The sequence below is a fragment of the Salvia splendens genome, chromosome 1 (genome assembly GCF_004379255.2).
Source record: "Salvia splendens isolate huo1 chromosome 1, SspV2, whole genome shotgun sequence".
NCBI classification, from domain to species: Eukaryota; Viridiplantae; Streptophyta; class Magnoliopsida; order Lamiales; family Lamiaceae; genus Salvia; species Salvia splendens.
The window spans coordinates 42,347,915-42,364,954 of record NC_056032.1 but is presented as its reverse complement, the minus strand read 5'-3'; the positions used below and the strand labels follow the sequence as shown (position 1 = coordinate 42,364,954).

The 17,040-nt window shown below is 37.0% G+C and overlaps 4 protein-coding genes across 5 annotated transcripts; 1 reads left to right on the top strand and 3 right to left on the bottom strand.

Moving 5' to 3' along the window:
* Positions 1-5,072: 5,072 nt before the first annotated feature.
* On the top strand, positions 5,073-7,211 carry LOC121752965 (solute carrier family 35 member F5-like). Its single transcript, XM_042148077.1, has 3 exons — positions 5,073-5,963; positions 6,060-6,483; positions 6,801-7,211. The coding sequence occupies exons 1-3, from the start codon at positions 5,451-5,453 to the stop codon at positions 7,097-7,099; spliced, it is 1,236 nt and encodes a 411-aa protein (XP_042004011.1). The 5' UTR covers positions 5,073-5,450; the 3' UTR covers positions 7,100-7,211.
* Positions 7,212-7,300: 89 nt separating this feature from the next.
* On the bottom strand, positions 7,301-9,929 carry LOC121752973 (desumoylating isopeptidase 1-like). 2 transcript variants are annotated; one of them, XM_042148098.1, is made up of 6 exons: positions 9,828-9,843; positions 9,700-9,726; positions 8,618-8,674; positions 8,430-8,527; positions 8,020-8,336; positions 7,301-7,822 (listed from the first exon to the last, which is right to left on the bottom strand). In XM_042148098.1, exons 3-6 carry the CDS (start codon positions 8,624-8,626, stop codon positions 7,431-7,433), a joined length of 816 nt encoding a protein of 271 aa, XP_042004032.1. In that variant the 5' UTR covers positions 8,627-8,674; positions 9,700-9,726; positions 9,828-9,843; the 3' UTR covers positions 7,301-7,430. The 2 variants fall into 2 exon arrangements, with proteins under 2 accessions (XP_042004032.1, XP_042004023.1); XM_042148089.1 differs by lacking the exon at positions 9,700-9,726 and having other exon boundaries at positions 9,828-9,929.
* Positions 9,321-11,897, bottom strand: LOC121792109 (G-type lectin S-receptor-like serine/threonine-protein kinase LECRK3). Its single transcript, XM_042189924.1, has 4 exons — positions 11,519-11,897; positions 10,782-11,150; positions 10,205-10,608; positions 9,321-9,377 (listed from the first exon to the last, which is right to left on the bottom strand). Exons 1-4 carry the CDS (start codon positions 11,895-11,897, stop codon positions 9,321-9,323), a joined length of 1,209 nt encoding a protein of 402 aa, XP_042045858.1.
* Positions 11,898-13,766: 1,869 nt separating this feature from the next.
* LOC121800822 lies at positions 13,767-15,864 on the bottom strand. Its single transcript, XM_042200325.1, has 4 exons — positions 15,695-15,864; positions 15,281-15,562; positions 15,075-15,194; positions 13,767-14,269 (listed from the first exon to the last, which is right to left on the bottom strand). The coding sequence occupies exons 1-4, from the start codon at positions 15,713-15,715 to the stop codon at positions 14,063-14,065; spliced, it is 630 nt and encodes a 209-aa protein (XP_042056259.1). The 5' UTR covers positions 15,716-15,864; the 3' UTR covers positions 13,767-14,062.
* Between the last annotated feature and the right edge of the window lie 1,176 nt (positions 15,865-17,040).

Sequence of the window (17,040 nt, the reverse complement as noted above, 5' to 3'; positions counted from 1 at the left end):
CAAAATACTCAATTCATAAAAATACATCGAAGGAAAGAATTGAGCGAACAAAACCCTCGATTTATTAAGAGAAAAAAAAGAAAACTAAAAACTCATTGGGTTGCCTCCCAACTAGCGCCTTTGTTTAAAGTCGTTGGCTCGACTTAGCCTTCTAGCTACAACTCTGAAACAAGGAAATAAAAAGTTAGAAAACTATACAAAAATAAAAACAAAAAAAATCCTAAATTAAATAACAAGTTGCCTCCCCGGCAACGGTGCCAAAACTTGATGTGTAATTTTCGAGCTTTTATATTAATGGATTTAGAAAACACAAGTTTAATAAAATAGCTCTAATATTACAATCTATCTGCAAGAGTACATAGCCGATTGTAGTACTTCGAGTGTCGATCCACAGGGAGGCGTAGGCTATTTAATTCTAACACAAGTAAAAGACATACTAAAATGGATTTTGATTGAAGGGTTTTTGACTTCTATAAGCTAATGATAAAATAAAGCTACGACTTAACGAAAGAAAGACTAATCAAATGGGAAAACATGTTACTCCAAGTTGCTCACTAAGCTTGTATGGTTCTACACATATATTAAAAGCACATATTTGGGATTAATTAATCAACCTAATCGCGTGCACTGAACATGTTTGCGACATTTAATTCACAGTCAACTGAACACTTGTTCCATGAATTAATCTTCGAAGATATTAAATTCCCGCGGAAGCGCGGGAATTAAAGATCATCTACTATGCGAACTTACCTAATTCACTATTAAATTATCATCTGAACAATTCTAATTTTATAGCATACCAACAATCAATCACTCCTAAACTATGTTAAAGAGACAATAGCAAAGGAATTAACATCACTACGTTATTAGCCAAAAACATAGTGAAAAACATTAAGCATCTTGTTGGTATCAAACAAATGATTTCAATGGTGTAAGAACATCTTTACAAATCCTAGATTACAACTTGGAGCAACATAGAGAGCTTAGCCTAAAAACATTGTGAAATATGCAATAAAAACCGTAGGATTCAAGCTCTCGTTGAGTGGAATCGAAATTTGGAGACGGATCGTCAGAATGTTGACCGGAACTTCTTCATTATATTAATGGATTTAGAACACACAAGTTTAATAAAATAGCTCTAATATTACAATCTATCTGCAAGAGTACAGAGCCGATTGTAGTACTTCGAGTGTCGATCCACAGGGAGGCGTAGGCTATTTAATTCTAACACAAGTAAAAGACATACTAAAATGGATTTTGATTGAAATGTTTTTGACTTCTATAAGCTAATGATAAAATAAAGCTACGACTTAACGAAAGAAAGACTAATCAAATGGGAAAACATGTTACTCCAAGTTGCTCACTAAGCTTGTATGGTTCTACACATATATTAAAAGCACATATTTGGGATTAATTAATCAACCTAATCGCGTGCACTGAACATGTTTGTGACGTTTAATTCACAGTCAGCTGAACACTTGTTCCATGAATTAATCTTCGAAGATATTAAATTCCTGCGGAAGCGCGGGAATTAAAGATCATCTACTATGCGAACTTACCTAATCCACTATTAAATTATCCTCTGAACAATTCTAAATTTATAGCATACCAACAATCAATCACTCCTAAACTATGTTAAAGAGACAATAGCAAAGGAATTAACATCACTACGTTATTAGCCAAAAACATAGTGAAAAACATTAAGCATCTTGTTGGTATCAAACAAATGATTTCAATGGTGTAAGAACATCTTTACAAATCCTAGATTACAACTTGGAGCAACATAGAGAGCTTAGCCTAAAAACATTGTAAAATATGCAATAAAAACCGTAGGATTCAAGCTCTCGTTGAGTGGAATCGAGATTTGGAGACGGATCGTCAGAATGTTGATCGGAACTTCTTCCTCCTCTCTCTCTCCCTTTTCTCTCTTTTTTCCTCTCTGTCCCAATTCGTCCACCCCCTCTCCCTGACACCTTTTTCCTTAAAGAACCGTCAACTCTCTCTCTCCTGCTTTCTTTCCCCCCCTTTTTCTTTTCTCTTCCTGCTGCCAATCTTCATAAACGTCCCCTCCCCTCAGAAATGTCCCATCACTCTCTCTCTCTTCTCTGCAACTGCCGAAAGAAACTGCCTTTGCAGTTGTCATTTATCCACCCGGCCGGGTGGTATTTTTTAACTGAAAAATCACCCGGCCGGGTGACTTGAAATCGACTTCTCCTGGACTTTCCATGCCTCGCGAAAATCACCGGCCGGGTGAATTATTAGGCATAAAATACACCCGGCCGGGTGGCCAATTTTGAGAGCTTTCTGGACAGCTTTTTCACAATCCGAGCTTCATTCTTTGTTTCACCATTTATTCCTCTTCCTACACCACAGAACATACTTTTGAAAGCATCAAACTCTATAAATCATGTAAAGTTAGGGGAATAAAAATGTACAATTTGATTCACATCACAAACCTTCATTTGACTTATAAAAAACTCATTTGTCGGTCTCATAAAATATTAACTGGAGTTAAATTTTACTCCCTCTCCTCCGTCCATCCCGCTGTAAGTGAGACGCTCTCTTTTTCATGAAATTTAAGAAAAAATCAAATACAAAAAGAGTTTTGAATAATTAAGATACAATATTTGTGATACTTTGAGAAAATAAATTGTAGTAGGAGTTTTCCAATTTTCTCCACTGTTTTTTTTTGCCCTTTTAAACCTTAAGGACATTATTGACCTTTTCATAATCACACGTGCCCCAGGTTGGTCATAGATTTGTGGCCGAGAGGGGGCAACGTGAGAGACAACTTGCCTCCATCTGTAGTAAAGTTTCATGATTTGTCAAGATCTGGATTGCCAATGCTCTTACAAAACTTATTGTTTAGTAATTTCTTCATCTTACCTCTATGATCAATTTATTTTCAATATAAGATTTATAAAAATAATATTTATTGAGTTAAGTATGAAGAAAATAAAATAGAAGAAATAATAAAGTAAGAAAAATAAAAATGTTTTACTAAAAAAATTGATCACTTGTATGGGAATAACCTAAAAATTAATGTACTTTATCAATCACTTGTAATGAGACCCATGGAGTATATTTAACTAGAAAAAACAAAAAAATAGAATATTTATTAGTGGAAAAGATAATTAAATTATTAATAAAAAGAGAAATTAATTGAATGTATTGGTGATAATTTTACTTGTTTTTTTCAAAATAAGAAGCATCTTTGTTGGAATATACTATTAAAAATGATTATTTGTTTTAAATGGAGGTTTATGGATTTATGTTTTTTCTTGGAAAAAACAGAAAAATAATGTAGAAAATTCTAATGGATATTCTAAATTCTTAGAAGAAGAAGAGGCAGAAGACAAGAACTCATAGGAGTTTATGCGGAATATTCCTTTTCAATATTTAAAACTAAAAACACATTGTTTACCAACATGGAATTCATGTAGGATCCTTGACTAATTTCATTTTAAGTTGTTTAAGCACAATTAAGATTCAATGTGGCATGAATTCCAGAAGTCGTCAAAGTATCTAATAACTTTATTAAAAATTATCTCTACTTTCGTCCCTAAAAAATACTATGAACTATTTTCTTATTAATCCGTCAATGAAAAAGTATGAACTTTCTAATTTTGTACTTCCTCCGTCCGCCATTAGGAGTCTTATTTCTTGGCGATACGGGTTTTAAGAAACATTAAGAAAAGTGGTAAAAAAGTTAATGGATTATGAGTTTCACTTGTATATATATTAGTTTTAAATGAAATGTGAGTGAAATTAGTTAGTGAAATATGATATCTTCTTATTATTTATAGAAAAATGAACCGATACTCCTATTTGCAGACGGAGGGAGTAATGGTTAAACAACACATTACCCATACTAATAATTTTATTTACAACTTATACTATTACACTACACTACTATAATGTGGAACCAATTATACTTTAAAACCCGTGCCTAACCAAATATTCATACTTTTCCGAGACGAAGATAATAACATTCATAGTGATTGAGTGGAAACCAAACCTTTAGACAACAACAACGGGCATGCACGCGTAGGGGAGGGAGTACATGCCGCAGTATGAATACGAATACAACCAAATACCCGACTTTGGCCGCCACAAGCGTGCACGATGACGTCTCAACCAACCACAACGTGCCTATTGCACACACGCAAAAGCAGGTCTCTTGGCCAAATTGGCCAATTTTTTTTCAAATAAATCGAATTTATATTTTAATTTAGGGATAATAATAGTTATTTAAATGATGATGTTAGGTCAATTTTCTCGATTGTCCTATTTATGCACAAATAGACATCTGATGTTAAAATTTAGGAATGTCAGTGCAGCCCGCAACCTGTGGGCTGACCCGAATAGCCCGCCAAATTTACTGGGTTATGGCTGAAAATTTCTAGCTCGCTGAAATTACAATCCGATTAGCACCCGATTAACCCGCAACCCGTTAGGGTCAGACCCGAAAACCCGATAAATTTCTATTGTTTTATTTGTTTGACTCGTAATTCGACACGATTATTTTTATAATATAGATAACTATAAAAATAACTTTCAATTTTATATTAATATACAAATAATATATTAAATTTTTATTAATACAATAATAGATAAATAAATTAGAAACTTAAAATTCACTATGAAAATATTTTAATTTCTAAAACATGCTTTAAAATTTCTCTATGTTTATGTTTTATTTTGCAAATCTCAAATATTAGTATTTGATCATGTTTATGTTTGAGTTTAACCATATATCTCAAATTATCATAATTAAATGCTTTACATTTTATAAATATAAGTAATTGTCATCATTATTTATTGGATTGATAGCGTATTAATTTTATCGGTAGCAACCCAATTAACCCGTTAGGCTAGCCCTAAACCCGAGCTTTCAAGATTAGGGTTGAACTTTTATAATCGGAAAAAAATATAACCCGATTGAACCGCAACTCGAGTAGAGTTGGCCCGTAACCCACTGGGCTGATCCGATTGACATCCGTGTTAGGTAAATATTGAACGGAGCCGTCAAAACAAATCTCCTGAAATTATTTTAGGTAAAAACTGTAAAAACAAATCAATCTGTTTACTCCGACTGGTTCGATTCTTGGCATTGACTTTTCACACCATTAATTGTTATCCATCAATCTGTTTTATCTCAATCAATGCCCTCTAGGTTCATAATTTTGTGACTTCTTGATATCCCTCCCCTAAATTTGTGAATACATTCCGGGTTTATTGTGTTCGATTTGTACCATATATTCATTTCACTTTTTCTTCTGTAAATCTTGAATTTGATTGATCTCAAGCTTCTTCTTCTTCTCTCCTGTCTCAGATTGCGGCAAAAAGATAACATTTTTTTTATTGGGATTGGATAGATATTTCTAAACCAAAATCAATAGAGAAACAGATATTCACAGAATCTGAGGTTTTGAGAAAAGATTGGGGAGATGAGAGACCAAGTATGGAGATGGGTTTTAGGGTTGGTTTACATATTTGCAGTTGCAACAATTTGGATCGCAGCTAGTTTCGTTGTACAGTCAGTTGTAGATGAGGGCGTTTCCCCCTTTCTGGTAACCTACATTTGCAATTCATTGTTCGTTGTGTATATACCCTTAGTAGAAATTGGAAGGTATTTGGAGGATAGGTATGGAAGCATTTTCTTTTGGTTAAATAGAAAAAATGATGCTTCATTGCAAGACTCTAAGCTTTCAGAAGAGGCTATTCTTCTCCACACTAACGAGATATCGAATGAATTGAATTCGGGGGTAGTTGCTCTTGCTCAACAAGAGGCTGCAGATCATGGTGAAGTAGGAGTAGTCAGGGATGAGCCCGATTTAGGGTTGGATGGGAAAGGACGTTGGACGCGTTGGAGAGTTGCTAAAGTCAGCATCTTGATCTGCCCCATTTGGTTTATGGCACAGCTCACATTTAACCTTTCCCTTAAATACACTACAGTTACTGTAAGACTTTGATCCATTCTTATTTTGTGTATATCTCACAGGTTGATTAATGATTTATGCTTAATGTGACATTTTGATTTCTCTTTTGGTGTATAGTCAAATACCATCCTGAGCAGTGCATCCAGTCTGTTTACATTTGTAGTTGCTCTTGTATTTTTGGGAGAGAAGTTCACTTGGCTGAAGCTGATAAGTGTTCTGCTTTGTATGGGGGGAGTGATCATTGTCAGCCTCGGAGACTCGGGATCAGGATCGAATGAGGTTGCCTCAAATCCTGCACTGGGAGATGTTCTCTCTCTTTTATCTGCAGCATTTTATGCGGCTTATATAACACTTATTCGCCAAAAATTGCCTGATGAAGACGATAAAGCTCAAGGCAGTGTTAGTATGGCACAGTTTCTTGGATTCCTGGGCTTGTTCAACCTCTTGTTTTTCTTTCCTGTGGCTCTCATTCTAGAGTCTTCGAAGCTCGGGCTTCTCAACACTCTCACTGGGAAGCAATTTGGTCTAATCGTTGGCAAAGGTATAATAATATCGATGTTCAAGCATGTAGTTGAAATTCTGAGGTCATCCATTGCTAAACTAAACCTTTTCTCATTGCCACTTTTCTATCTGTGTTTGCATCCTTATTCTTGACAATGATGGTAGAACAATCACATGCTTTGATGAATGATAAATAGCTCTTGTACATAAATATTCTATCCTCTCTGCTTTTGATGTAAAAGGAGTAAAAATCAAGTAGTTTTGTTCTAATTTACCTTCTTTTGATCTCTGTACTTGTGATGAAAGTATTACCTCTCTACATATATCAATTTCTAAGCATCAATCTTCCACATTCAGGTTTACTGGATAATGTGTTGAGTGACTATCTATGGGCCAAGGCTGTGCTTCTTACATCGACCACTGTGGCAACTGCGGGTCTTTCCATTCAGGTACCTTTAGCGACCATTGTGGATTCATTGATTGGGAATGTGCCCCATCCGATGGATTACGTCGGAGCTGTTGCAGTGATGATTGGTTTCACAGGTCTTAATTTCCCCTCAGATGCTTTTTCAACAACTAGGGAAGCCCATCTTGAATTGGAGACTGGAAATACAACAACAGATGTTGACAATCGCCTTTCAGAAGCAGCTAATTAGATTTTTCGCTGCAGAGTGTATTCATACGAAGATTAAAGTGGATATATGTACTATATAGAGTTATTTCGTTCAATTGAAATACAAAAGAAAAAGAAGAATCGCTTTTACGTTATTTGTCTTGTTATAACTCAACAGAGCTGCCATGTTATTGCTGAACACAATTTTTTGATTTTCAAAGTTGAGAATGAGAGACAGAGATCATTTAAGTGAAGATACCATAGTAAAATACCATCCAACCTGGAAAATAAAAAAGATAGTAATGTCACCCTTGTAAATCTAAGAAATTACATTGTGACCAAGTCCATATGGGAAATAATAGTGTATTCTATCTTCAGCTCTGTGCCGTAGACATATGGCCATGTCTCTGCATCACTCTCCTAGTTGCTAGAGCGGCAGCCTCACTTGCACGCAACGTCCCAGTGGCCATGATTGCAGCAAACTCACTGCTGATCTCCTCTTGGACTTTACTCCGAGCATCTCCGAGGGGATCTCCAGCAACAGCATCTCCTGCACCGCTAGAAGAGGACACTGTTTTGGTCTTCGTCTGTTCTGTATCAGCACCCTCATCTTTTGTATTAGGCGATTGGTTGGTGGCACCATTAGCCAGCTTTGAAGCAGCAGCTGTCACCTGATTTGAACTAGCAAGCGCAGAAGGCCTGAACTGAGGAGCTTGGGGAACTGCACCAGCCCTCAAAGTGTTCTCTAGATTCTGTATCATTGGCACTGCACAGCAAACAGATTTAGAACATTATGCCGCAGTTATTTTCTTTAAGCCTTTTTCTTCCTTCAATTTGACCTCACACGATTCCACAGGAACCTAATAATACAATATATCTAAAAGCTTTTCTGATGAGAGTCAAATTTCTAATAAGGGAACAAAAAAGGACAGATGATCAGATCAACATAGAGGAGCGACTTACATATGAGAGGGGCCATGGGGCTACTCATAACTTCATTCGGGAGATTCAAAATGTAATCTGGTATTGAAGCACCGACAAGGAACTCAGCAACCTCATTACTAAAATTGTTACAGTTATGAGCCAGCAAATTGTAAGTTTCAGCTGTGTAGCGTGGACCAATCTTGTCCAAGTACTCCTCAAATACTTCCTTAGATACATGTGTCGCGCCAAGATCGATTGTGCGAATGGGTGTCCCATATGGAGTTGTTCCAGCAGGAGCACTTTCTATGCCACCTCCAAAATAGTATTCACGACCGTATACAACAACTCCAGTATGCCTGAAAAATCACCAAAAAAACAATTATAGCAACAAGAAACATCAATGCATCCACATTCAACGATCATTTTGATTGAGATTGTAACCGTCTTACCATATGGCTTCAATAGGCTTCCCCAAAAAAGCCGTAGAAAGTTGTCTAGCCAAGCCTTGGCTTAGGTCATAGACATTCAAAGAGACCTTGCAACCATCCTGCATGTTTACAAAGTTGTAAGCTTACAAAACCATTTCACAGCTGTCCATTTTAGTCGATCATAATTACAATTTACAAATAAGACATACCTCAGCCATTCACCAGTCCAATTAGAAAAAATACTTAAGACGGGATGAAAGGCTGACCTACAAAAAAAGGACACCAAGATCAAGCAAGGTTCAGGGGTCAGTAGAAGGCATCAACCAGTAATGCTGAATAATAATACTCCTAGCAAATAACACCATAAAAACATTTTCATTCTATCAATCTAACTTGTATTAAGGAAACACAACTTTCAAACAAGAGAGGAATGCAAGAAGTTCATGTAGATAACACAAGCAAAGATTGGACACAGCATGTCACTTAAGCTCTCTGGCTGACTTCAAACAGTCATTCTCTTATGGGCTGCTCCTGTTGGGTTTCGTTTAGCCGAATAAACGAGAAATTTTACATTCTTTCCCAGAAAAACTTTCTAAACTTCCACTTTGCTAAGTTTCATTAGCCACAATACCAATCCAAACATGCATTTCACCAGCAATTTGTTGCACAATGAAAATGTAGAACAGCCACGTGAATGCAACTTTAAAGGAGACGCAACGCTATCATACAAACAATGATAGAACAGTTTTTTTTTTAAATCATAAAATGGCATAAATTTTAACTGATTCATATGCAATGATCTCCAATTGCTAAAATTCACAAAGACGCAAAATTAAAAAGAAACCAAGCATAATCTAGCCAGACAATGAATGTGGATTAAACAAAACGATTATGCTCTTGAAACAAATCAAATCACACATTTAGGCAATTAATTATAGCATCATCAATAGGAACACAAAGTACAAGAACCTGCACAAAAAATCAACCATAAAAATCATGACTTGCAGCGTGCAAAATGAAATCTAAGACTGCATTCGATGACAAACTATAACAGTGGACAGATCTTACAACTCACTTCCCCACATTGCAAAAATCACATTAAATCAAAACACATTATATCAACACAAGATCATTCTCGATTCAACCATACAGAAAAAATCAATATTAATAAAATTCACATTAATCCGCAATTAAATCCCCGAGACTACCGCCCAGGCTTTTATTTTGATCAGATCTATAATCACACTATCTTTATACAACGAATTACAATAAAATGGAGGAAAAGCAATACCAAAATGAAGAGAAAAAGGTGGGAGTGCTTCAATTTTCAGAGGGAAAATCCAGTCAATCAAAAGACGGCGCACAAAGTTAGATTAAACAAAAGTAAAGGTAAGAATTAAGAGGCACAATGTAGCACACCTGAAGAAGAATGAATGGCAATAAAACTGACACGAAATAATATTCGTAGCGTAAGTTCAACAAGCATGGGGAAAAACTGAGGTGCTTTATATACTACTATGGAGAAGAACGTATCAAGATTTCCAAAGGCTTCGAGAAACTTCTCACCAATTATGATGTGACACGCAAGTATTCCGTTGGCTCACTTTTATTTTGTTTATTAGGCATCAAATATAGGAGTACCGATTTTTTCTATGAAAAATAGGCGTATTTTTTCATTTTGAACTACGACTATTTTAACTAGCAATATTTTAATAACTTAGTTTCTTTATTTTTTTTTATTGTGAGGCTTTATATCGCAGTGGATGATTTGGGTGCTGCACTCCTCGTGCAAGTACGCCAGCCCCTTTGCGATCTGTGCCCGTAGGCTCCAGCTTGGCCGCAGATGGCCGAACAGAAAGCCCGCTAGTGTCCCATTGCTCATGTACTCGTATACAAGCAAACGGTGAGGCCCCTCCTCGCAGAACCCGACCATGATCACAAGATTCATGTGGTGAGTCTGGCCGATGACGTTCACTTCTTGTCTTGAACTCTTTCTCGGAATCTTGAAACATTCTGTCTAGCTTCTTCACAGCAACTATGTTTTGGGAACCGAGTGGAATCTCCCCTTTGTAGACAATTCCAAAAGAGCCCCTTCCTAGCTCTTCTTTGAACCCATCTGTGGCCAGCTCGAGCTCTTTGTAAGTGAAGCAGCGTAGGTTCGAAGACGACGAAGGGTCTCGGACAGGATTGAGGGGTTTTGCTGTTTTTGATGAGGGGAGACACGTTCTGTAATAAATAAGAAATTGATGAAGGCTGAGCTGCCTAAGAGCACTGATATCACAACGTTTTGCCGGTGGTCTCTTCTTGGTCCCAGATTGAGTGAAGGAGTAGTAATATCCTTCTTCTTCCCCAGCTTGAGAAACGCCTTAATACCTTGGGAGTCTTTTTGGACTTTGCCATTGGATAGCGGCAGCTTCTTCTTCCAGCAGGTGTTAACTCTGTGTATGGCAGCACCACCGAGACAATCATCCAGACAAGCCCTTTGGCATTCCTCTACACTGCACGGACTGATTTTTTGGTAGTCATTCAAAGGCCAATCGATGTCACTTATCATCTCCAAGCGGTACTCATTGTCTTGTGGCACAGAACCATTTTCACCACCTCTGCAAATCTGCGGGAAGTTAGGCTTGCAGTCGCCATTTCGATCAAGGGGATCAACCAGTGAAAACTCCGATGGGCATGTGCAGACGGGCCTCCCGTTTTGCATTTCGCACGCACTATTATAGCCACACGCCCCGCTGCCTGTTGCAAAGATATATGAACTAGGCTAAGATATTGAGATTTATATAATTACTAGTAATTAAAATTGAAGTTGAATTAGTTAGTAATTCAGAATAAGTCCATGGCAGAAGGTCTTGTTAAGTGGAGTAAAATAATATAAATGGATTTCCTAGATTTCTCTGATTGAGAGCCTGTACAGACATCTAAAAATATAGATTTAAGCAAGATGTAAACATAGTCCCTGTCAATATTATTTTCTGTCTCCCACTGTATACCGATCATGTATCATATTCACAGGCATGTAGATACTAAATGTAGTTAATATTACGAATCTATATCATATATATTCACATTATTATTGTCCCTACATATTATTAGATGACGAAAACCTGTTTCTCCGAGGACGTAGATGCAGATGTCATCTGGCCACGACTTTGCAACTTGCCAGCCAGGGCTATTCCCAAAGTTCTTGGGGTGATAATACTGTGTGAAAACACCTTCCCAATCGAGAGTCGCCCTGTGGTAATTATCGGAAGACGGTAGAATCGAACTCGGGCTAATAACTTGTACCTGCCCGTTCCTCCTCACGACAGAAATCAAAGCTTCGCTGCTGAACACAACACGGATCGCAGCCTCGGAAGCGTTGGGAGAAGAATACAAGTCATAGCTACAATAGTACTTAACATCGTATTCCGAATTCGAGGGCACGCTCTTGGTGTAGAAGAAGAAATCTCCTTCATGGTTGACGGTGGCGTAGAATCTCGCCATGGAAAAATTAGCCTCACTTCTCCGGGAAACGAGTGTTTCATCGAACTCAATAGTCTGAGTGGGCAATATTGTGTCGGTTGGATGCCTGAAACTCTCCCATAGGATAGAGGAATTTCTCCGCCGTAGAGCCAAGTTTCCGGTATCGTTGAAGGTGGCATGATCGACTTGACCTCCGGTGCTGGTGTTGTAGAGAAGGCGGCCTTGCGGATCATTGAGGACGAGGCCGCGAGGCGCAGCGTTGAGCCACGCGGCACCGGGTAGCTGCTTCTTTCAAACCAGGCGATGGTTTTGTTGGGATTTTGTCGAACCAGATGGAGAGTATGTAGAGATTATCATTGCCTTGAAGCGGTTGGAAGCCGAGAGCAAAGTCTCCGGGTGGAGAGGAGCGCCATGGATCGGAGTTTGAGGCTGCAGTCAAAGTGGTCAGGTATGTTTTGAGAACAAATTCAATGTGGGAACACAAGTAGTCAGTAGAAAGATAGAAGAGAAAGGCGCCAACTACAAAAAAAAGGAGGTGTTTACCGAACACCAAAATGGTCGGCATAAAGGGGAAAATGCTCGGCATATCACCCTTTCCCGAGCACATTCCGACCACTTTAGGTGGTCGGTATATGCTTCGTCAGCATTTTTCCCCGAGTGCTTGTTGGTGCTAGGTGATTTGGTCAACTAAACACGGATACCAAGCGGCAGGTTGGCGAGCACCTACATGTGGTCGGAATATGGCAAGCACCAATTGGTGAGCGGTATTTTCGAAAGGTGAGGTGTGGATTCAGCGAGCATAGCCTCTATTCGAGCAAGTTCACGACCACGTTCATGTGCTCGGAATAGATTATTCTGAATTATTCACAAATCCACTCTTAAAGACCGAACCACCGAACCATACCAAATTAGGGTTTTTAGATCTAGTTTTTTATGGATGAGAGACACAAATTTATCAATTATTTCCGCCTTCATCACGAGCCTATTTTAATTCATCCCAAGGTAAATAAGTGATACTAACATGTTACGAAGATTTAACTTCATTCCAATAGGTTTTTAATTCATTCCAGTAGGTTTTTAATTCATTCAAGTAGGATTATTACTTCATTCCAGTACGTAAATGCGGTTTCGCCGTCGCGTGCCGTTCTTTCTCTCTACAATATCTATCACCACCGCCACAACGCTGATATGGTGTAATAAACACATGGAATGATGTAATAAATTATTGGAATGAAGTATGTGTAGAAGCATTTGAAGTCCTACTGGAATGAAGTAAAAACCTTATCCAATGAAGTAATAACGTTTCTGAATGAAGTAATAAATGCACTTGACTAAATTGTACTCCCTCCGTCCCGGGCTACTCGCTCATTTCCTTTTCGGCTCGGAGATTAATGAATGAGTGTATAGGAAAGTCAAAAATGACGGCTGTAGGTGAAATTTTTTACTAAAAATGGAAAGAGTGCAAGTAACTTGGGACGCCCAAAAAGGAAATAAGTGCGAGTAGTGCGGGACGGTGGGAGTATTTTTTAATGTAAATAAAGTAAAAACTCAGGTCAATGAATTCAAATGAAACATATGTTGAATAATTTCAAAACCTACTGGAAGAAAGTAAAAACATGTTGTAGTTTCAAGGTATTACGTATGGAATGAAGTAATAAACCTATACAATGAAGTAAAATGTGCTTGTAATGAAGACCGAAAAATTTACACAACAACACACCTCATAAAAAACCTAGATCTAATGGCCCAGATTTGGTCTCTAGTTCGGTCTTTAAAATTGGTTCGACATTGATCACAACTCTATATATATATATATATATATAAATTATTTTTAAATATATATTATTTTTAATTATTTATAAAAATTTAAAATGATCAGATATTAAAAACTAAACCAACCTTAAATAACATATAAAAGATAGATTGTTTAACAAAAATATATAAAGATAAGATTGTCTTACAAAGTAACACTAAACTACACATTTTTCATTTGTCCCATTTTTCACTAGAAAGGAGCATCATTCGATCTTCCATCTGTTGCTCCCTCCTAGCCGCTTCCTCTCGCATTTGTTGCTCCCTCTTGGCCGCTTCCTCACGCACCAATGCAATTTTCCGATCTGAATCGGCTTGCACTTTTTCAAGTTGCAGCTGCATTTGATCGCTGTGTTCTTTAACTCGTTGCTCGACTATTTCATCGATCCAGCTAGCATTGACGGAGGTAGACCCACAGATGAGTAAGTGGCCAATGGGAAGGATATGCTTGTTGCTTGCCCTGAGCTAGAAATTTGTTTTCTCTTCTTCACCTTCCCAAAAAGCTCCAAGAAGATGGCTTCATAATCCGAGTTCTTTATTCCTTCAGCTTGTAGTTCTTCAGCCCGTGCCATAACGTCATCCTTCCATTAAACAAACACGAAAAACATTTAAAATGCGTAACAACAAAGGAGAGAACCTCACAAGCAACAAACCATCATAGAATATCAATTAAACTTCATAGGAAAACAGTAAATAAAGCCAATCAGACCATTTTGTAGAACATTATAAAGCTTCAAATTCAGAATGAATATGATTTATCAGATCAAAAATCAGATCTGCTTAAACTCAGAATGAATAGACCATGATTCAACACCAATCCAATCTCGTAGTTTCTATGACTAGCAGTGATGCATTGCTGAAAGTGAGTTTCTAGTTCCTCTGTGCTTCAGCTTTTACTAGTAATACGCAGACTCACAGAGATTGATATCAAGTTATACCCATTGCTACTATAATTTAGCATTTTATAAGCCAAGAGTCTGAAATATGAATTTTGCATTTTCACTGTCAAAATAATTTTTCAGTTAATTGAATAAACTTAGCCAATGGTTCAAACATCTTAATCTATTTGGTAGATGATTTGCTACTAAGAACCAAAGTCTGTGCAAGCAGCCAAGCACAACACATGTGTTATATGACCCAACCAACACAAGAAACTATAATTTTCATAATTCAATTGAATAAACATCCAACAGATTGAGCAAAACGATGATAATGCATTTAAACTCTTGTAATTCCTACCAACACAGGTTGTATTTGTTAAACTTATAAGATGCTGACCTTTTCTCTCATCCTTAAACTCCAGATGTTGAATAAAAAAAATAAGAGATAGTGTGCAAGAAATCAAGACATTTCCATAAATCAAGCCAAACATGTGAAAAGACTTACTACAATTTGTTGAGCACGTTGCGAACACAAGTGGCCTTGTGAATCACCACCGTTCCTTAGCTTGTGGGTCTTTAGAAAGAATTCCATAAATTGAGGAAGTTTTCCATTATTTTCTTTGGCCTGAAAACAATTTTCAACATTAAGACAGTGTAAAAGCATTTAAAAACAACAAACAAATCAAACTAATGAAATACTATAATTTTTACCATTTCTGTTGTCTCCGCAAATGATTTACGTCCATTACTATGTGTGCCGGGCACAGTCTCAAGCCCTTGTTTACGATTTTCCGAGCACCTCTCGGAAGCTTCAATGCTCTCGGGTAAATTCCAGCCTTTTTGGTAATTCGCCCATTGGGCATCTGTGTAAAAAGAAGGTTTCTTCGTCTTCTTTTTATAGTAGCTGATGAAATCCTCGTATCTAAGTTTACACTTGCTAATAAAGGCCTTCTTGCACTCGTCTTGATCATAAGCCTCACAGTTAGTAGATTTCTACAAATTAACACAAAATGACAATCAAATTTAAACTACAAAATAAGATATTAAAGATTGTAAGTAATCTTATTAAAAGAGGAGAGAAAGAGAGATAGAGATAGGAAAAAAATATATAGTGCACAAGTTTACCTTAAATTCAGCCCAATACATGATAATGTATTCCTCGGTTAGAGTTTTCTGGCTGAATCCATTCGGGTCAACTATTTGCTTAAAATTATATGTACATATACTTGCCACGACACCGGAAGGATGCAAGCTCAAGGCGGCGCCATTGCAGCTCAAGGACGATGGTGTATGATTGCTTTATAATGAGTTACTTATTTTTCCATCGAGTGGGGACCTTTCTATCCCGATTCGATGGCTAGTAAAAGTAATAAGATAAATGTAATAATATAAACTATACTTAACACCTTTTATTAGGTAAAAATTAAAATGGTACACCTTTTCAAGAAAAAATATATAATTGAACATAGAGTTAAAAGATTAAAGTAAAAAAAAAAATTGTTGATATTATTATTTACTGACTCAACTAAAATGAGATGACAAAAAGTAAACCAAAATTAACTATGGTGAGACGGAATGAGTAATACTTTTCTTTAAATATATATGATTAGTATAACGAATATAGTAATGAGGTGCAAAAATAAATGTCAAGACTCAATACCTGAATGACATAACAAGATAACCCCAAATATTTGAAATCAATTGCAAATCTAAGTGGAGTCATGGGTCGACCGACTCCACTGAATCCATAATGGCCGAAAAACTCCATTATACTTGGAGTTCACGCATGTTCTTCTGCTATTCGTTTCTAGTGAAGGCTGCCACATTGCCTTGTCTTCTGAGGTTGAGGATGACCTTTTTCGCTGTATCCGACGTCATGAGTTCTGTTATCTAGTTACTGTTCAGAATTCTTTATAATCGAAGAATTATCGAAAGAGTTGGAATCACACTCTATATCGAATTTGATATTCCATCCGTCTCAAGCTATTTACTTCGTATTCCATTTCGGGTTGTCCTAAGCTACTTGCACTATTTTCATTTTACAAAAACTTTATTCTCTCTCCTAATTTACCCTTTCTTTCTTTTTATTACTTTATTTTCTCTATTTATTTTTTAAATATATCTCGTGCATAAAAAATGTATTAGGTAACTTGGTGCCAGAGGGAATACAAATAATTTCACTTAACGGCAAGGCCAAAGAATGGAACGAACGTCACTCGGTTGACCTAAGGTCTTGGTCTTTCTATAATATGAGATCTACAAGTGTCAAGATTCGGAATTAGATAGAAAACTAATGGACCTAGACCACTGACCAAGTCACCCTTTCTAGTTTAGTGAAACTTCAAAATCATAGATTGAAATAAAAGAAAGAATTGTCAATAATAAGTTATTTAATTTATGCATATCAGAAGTAGAGCTATAATAAGTGTCAAAGACTCTAAGAGTGTCCATAGTGGTGCGGTGCAGCCACC

What these genes read in the sequence shown, in the direction of transcription:
- LOC121752965 (XM_042148077.1), top strand. Translation starts at nt 5,451, where the DNA reads ATGAGAGACCAAGTATGGAGATGGGTTTTAGGGTTGGTTTACATATTT. An exon ending in TTAAATACACTACAGTTACT is followed by an intron (nt 5,964 to 6,059) that starts GTAAGACTTTGA and finishes TTTGGTGTATAG; the next exon opens with TCAAATACCATCCTGAGCAG. An exon ending in TGGTCTAATCGTTGGCAAAG is followed by an intron (nt 6,484 to 6,800) that starts GTATAATAATAT and finishes TTCCACATTCAG; the next exon opens with GTTTACTGGATAATGTGTTG.
- LOC121752973 (XM_042148089.1), bottom strand. An exon ending in AAGCCTATTGAAGCCATATG is followed by an intron (nt 8,337 to 8,429) that starts GTAAGACGGTTA and finishes GTGATTTTTCAG; the next exon opens with GCATACTGGAGTTGTTGTAT. An exon ending in CCCCATGGCCCCTCTCATAT is followed by an intron (nt 7,823 to 8,019) that starts GTAAGTCGCTCC and finishes TTTGCTGTGCAG; the next exon opens with TGCCAATGATACAGAATCTA.
- LOC121792109 (XM_042189924.1), bottom strand. Translation starts at nt 11,897, where the DNA reads ATGGCGAGATTCTACGCCACCGTCAACCATGAAGGAGATTTCTTCTTC. An exon ending in AGTCCAAAAAGACTCCCAAG is followed by an intron (nt 10,609 to 10,781) that starts GTATTAAGGCGT and finishes CATCAAAAACAG; the next exon opens with CAAAACCCCTCAATCCTGTC. An exon ending in CAGATCGCAAAGGGGCTGGC is followed by an intron (nt 9,378 to 10,204) that starts GTACTTGCACGA and finishes TTTTTTGTGCAG; the next exon opens with GTTCTTGTACTTTGTGTTCC.
- LOC121800822 (XM_042200325.1), bottom strand. Translation starts at nt 15,715, where the DNA reads ATGTATTGGGCTGAATTTAAG. An exon ending in TGTATTGGGCTGAATTTAAG is followed by an intron (nt 15,563 to 15,694) that starts GTAAACTTGTGC and finishes GTTAATTTGTAG; the next exon opens with AAATCTACTAACTGTGAGGC. An exon ending in AACGTGCTCAACAAATTGTA is followed by an intron (nt 14,270 to 15,074) that starts GTAAGTCTTTTC and finishes GTTTAATGGAAG; the next exon opens with GATGACGTTATGGCACGGGC.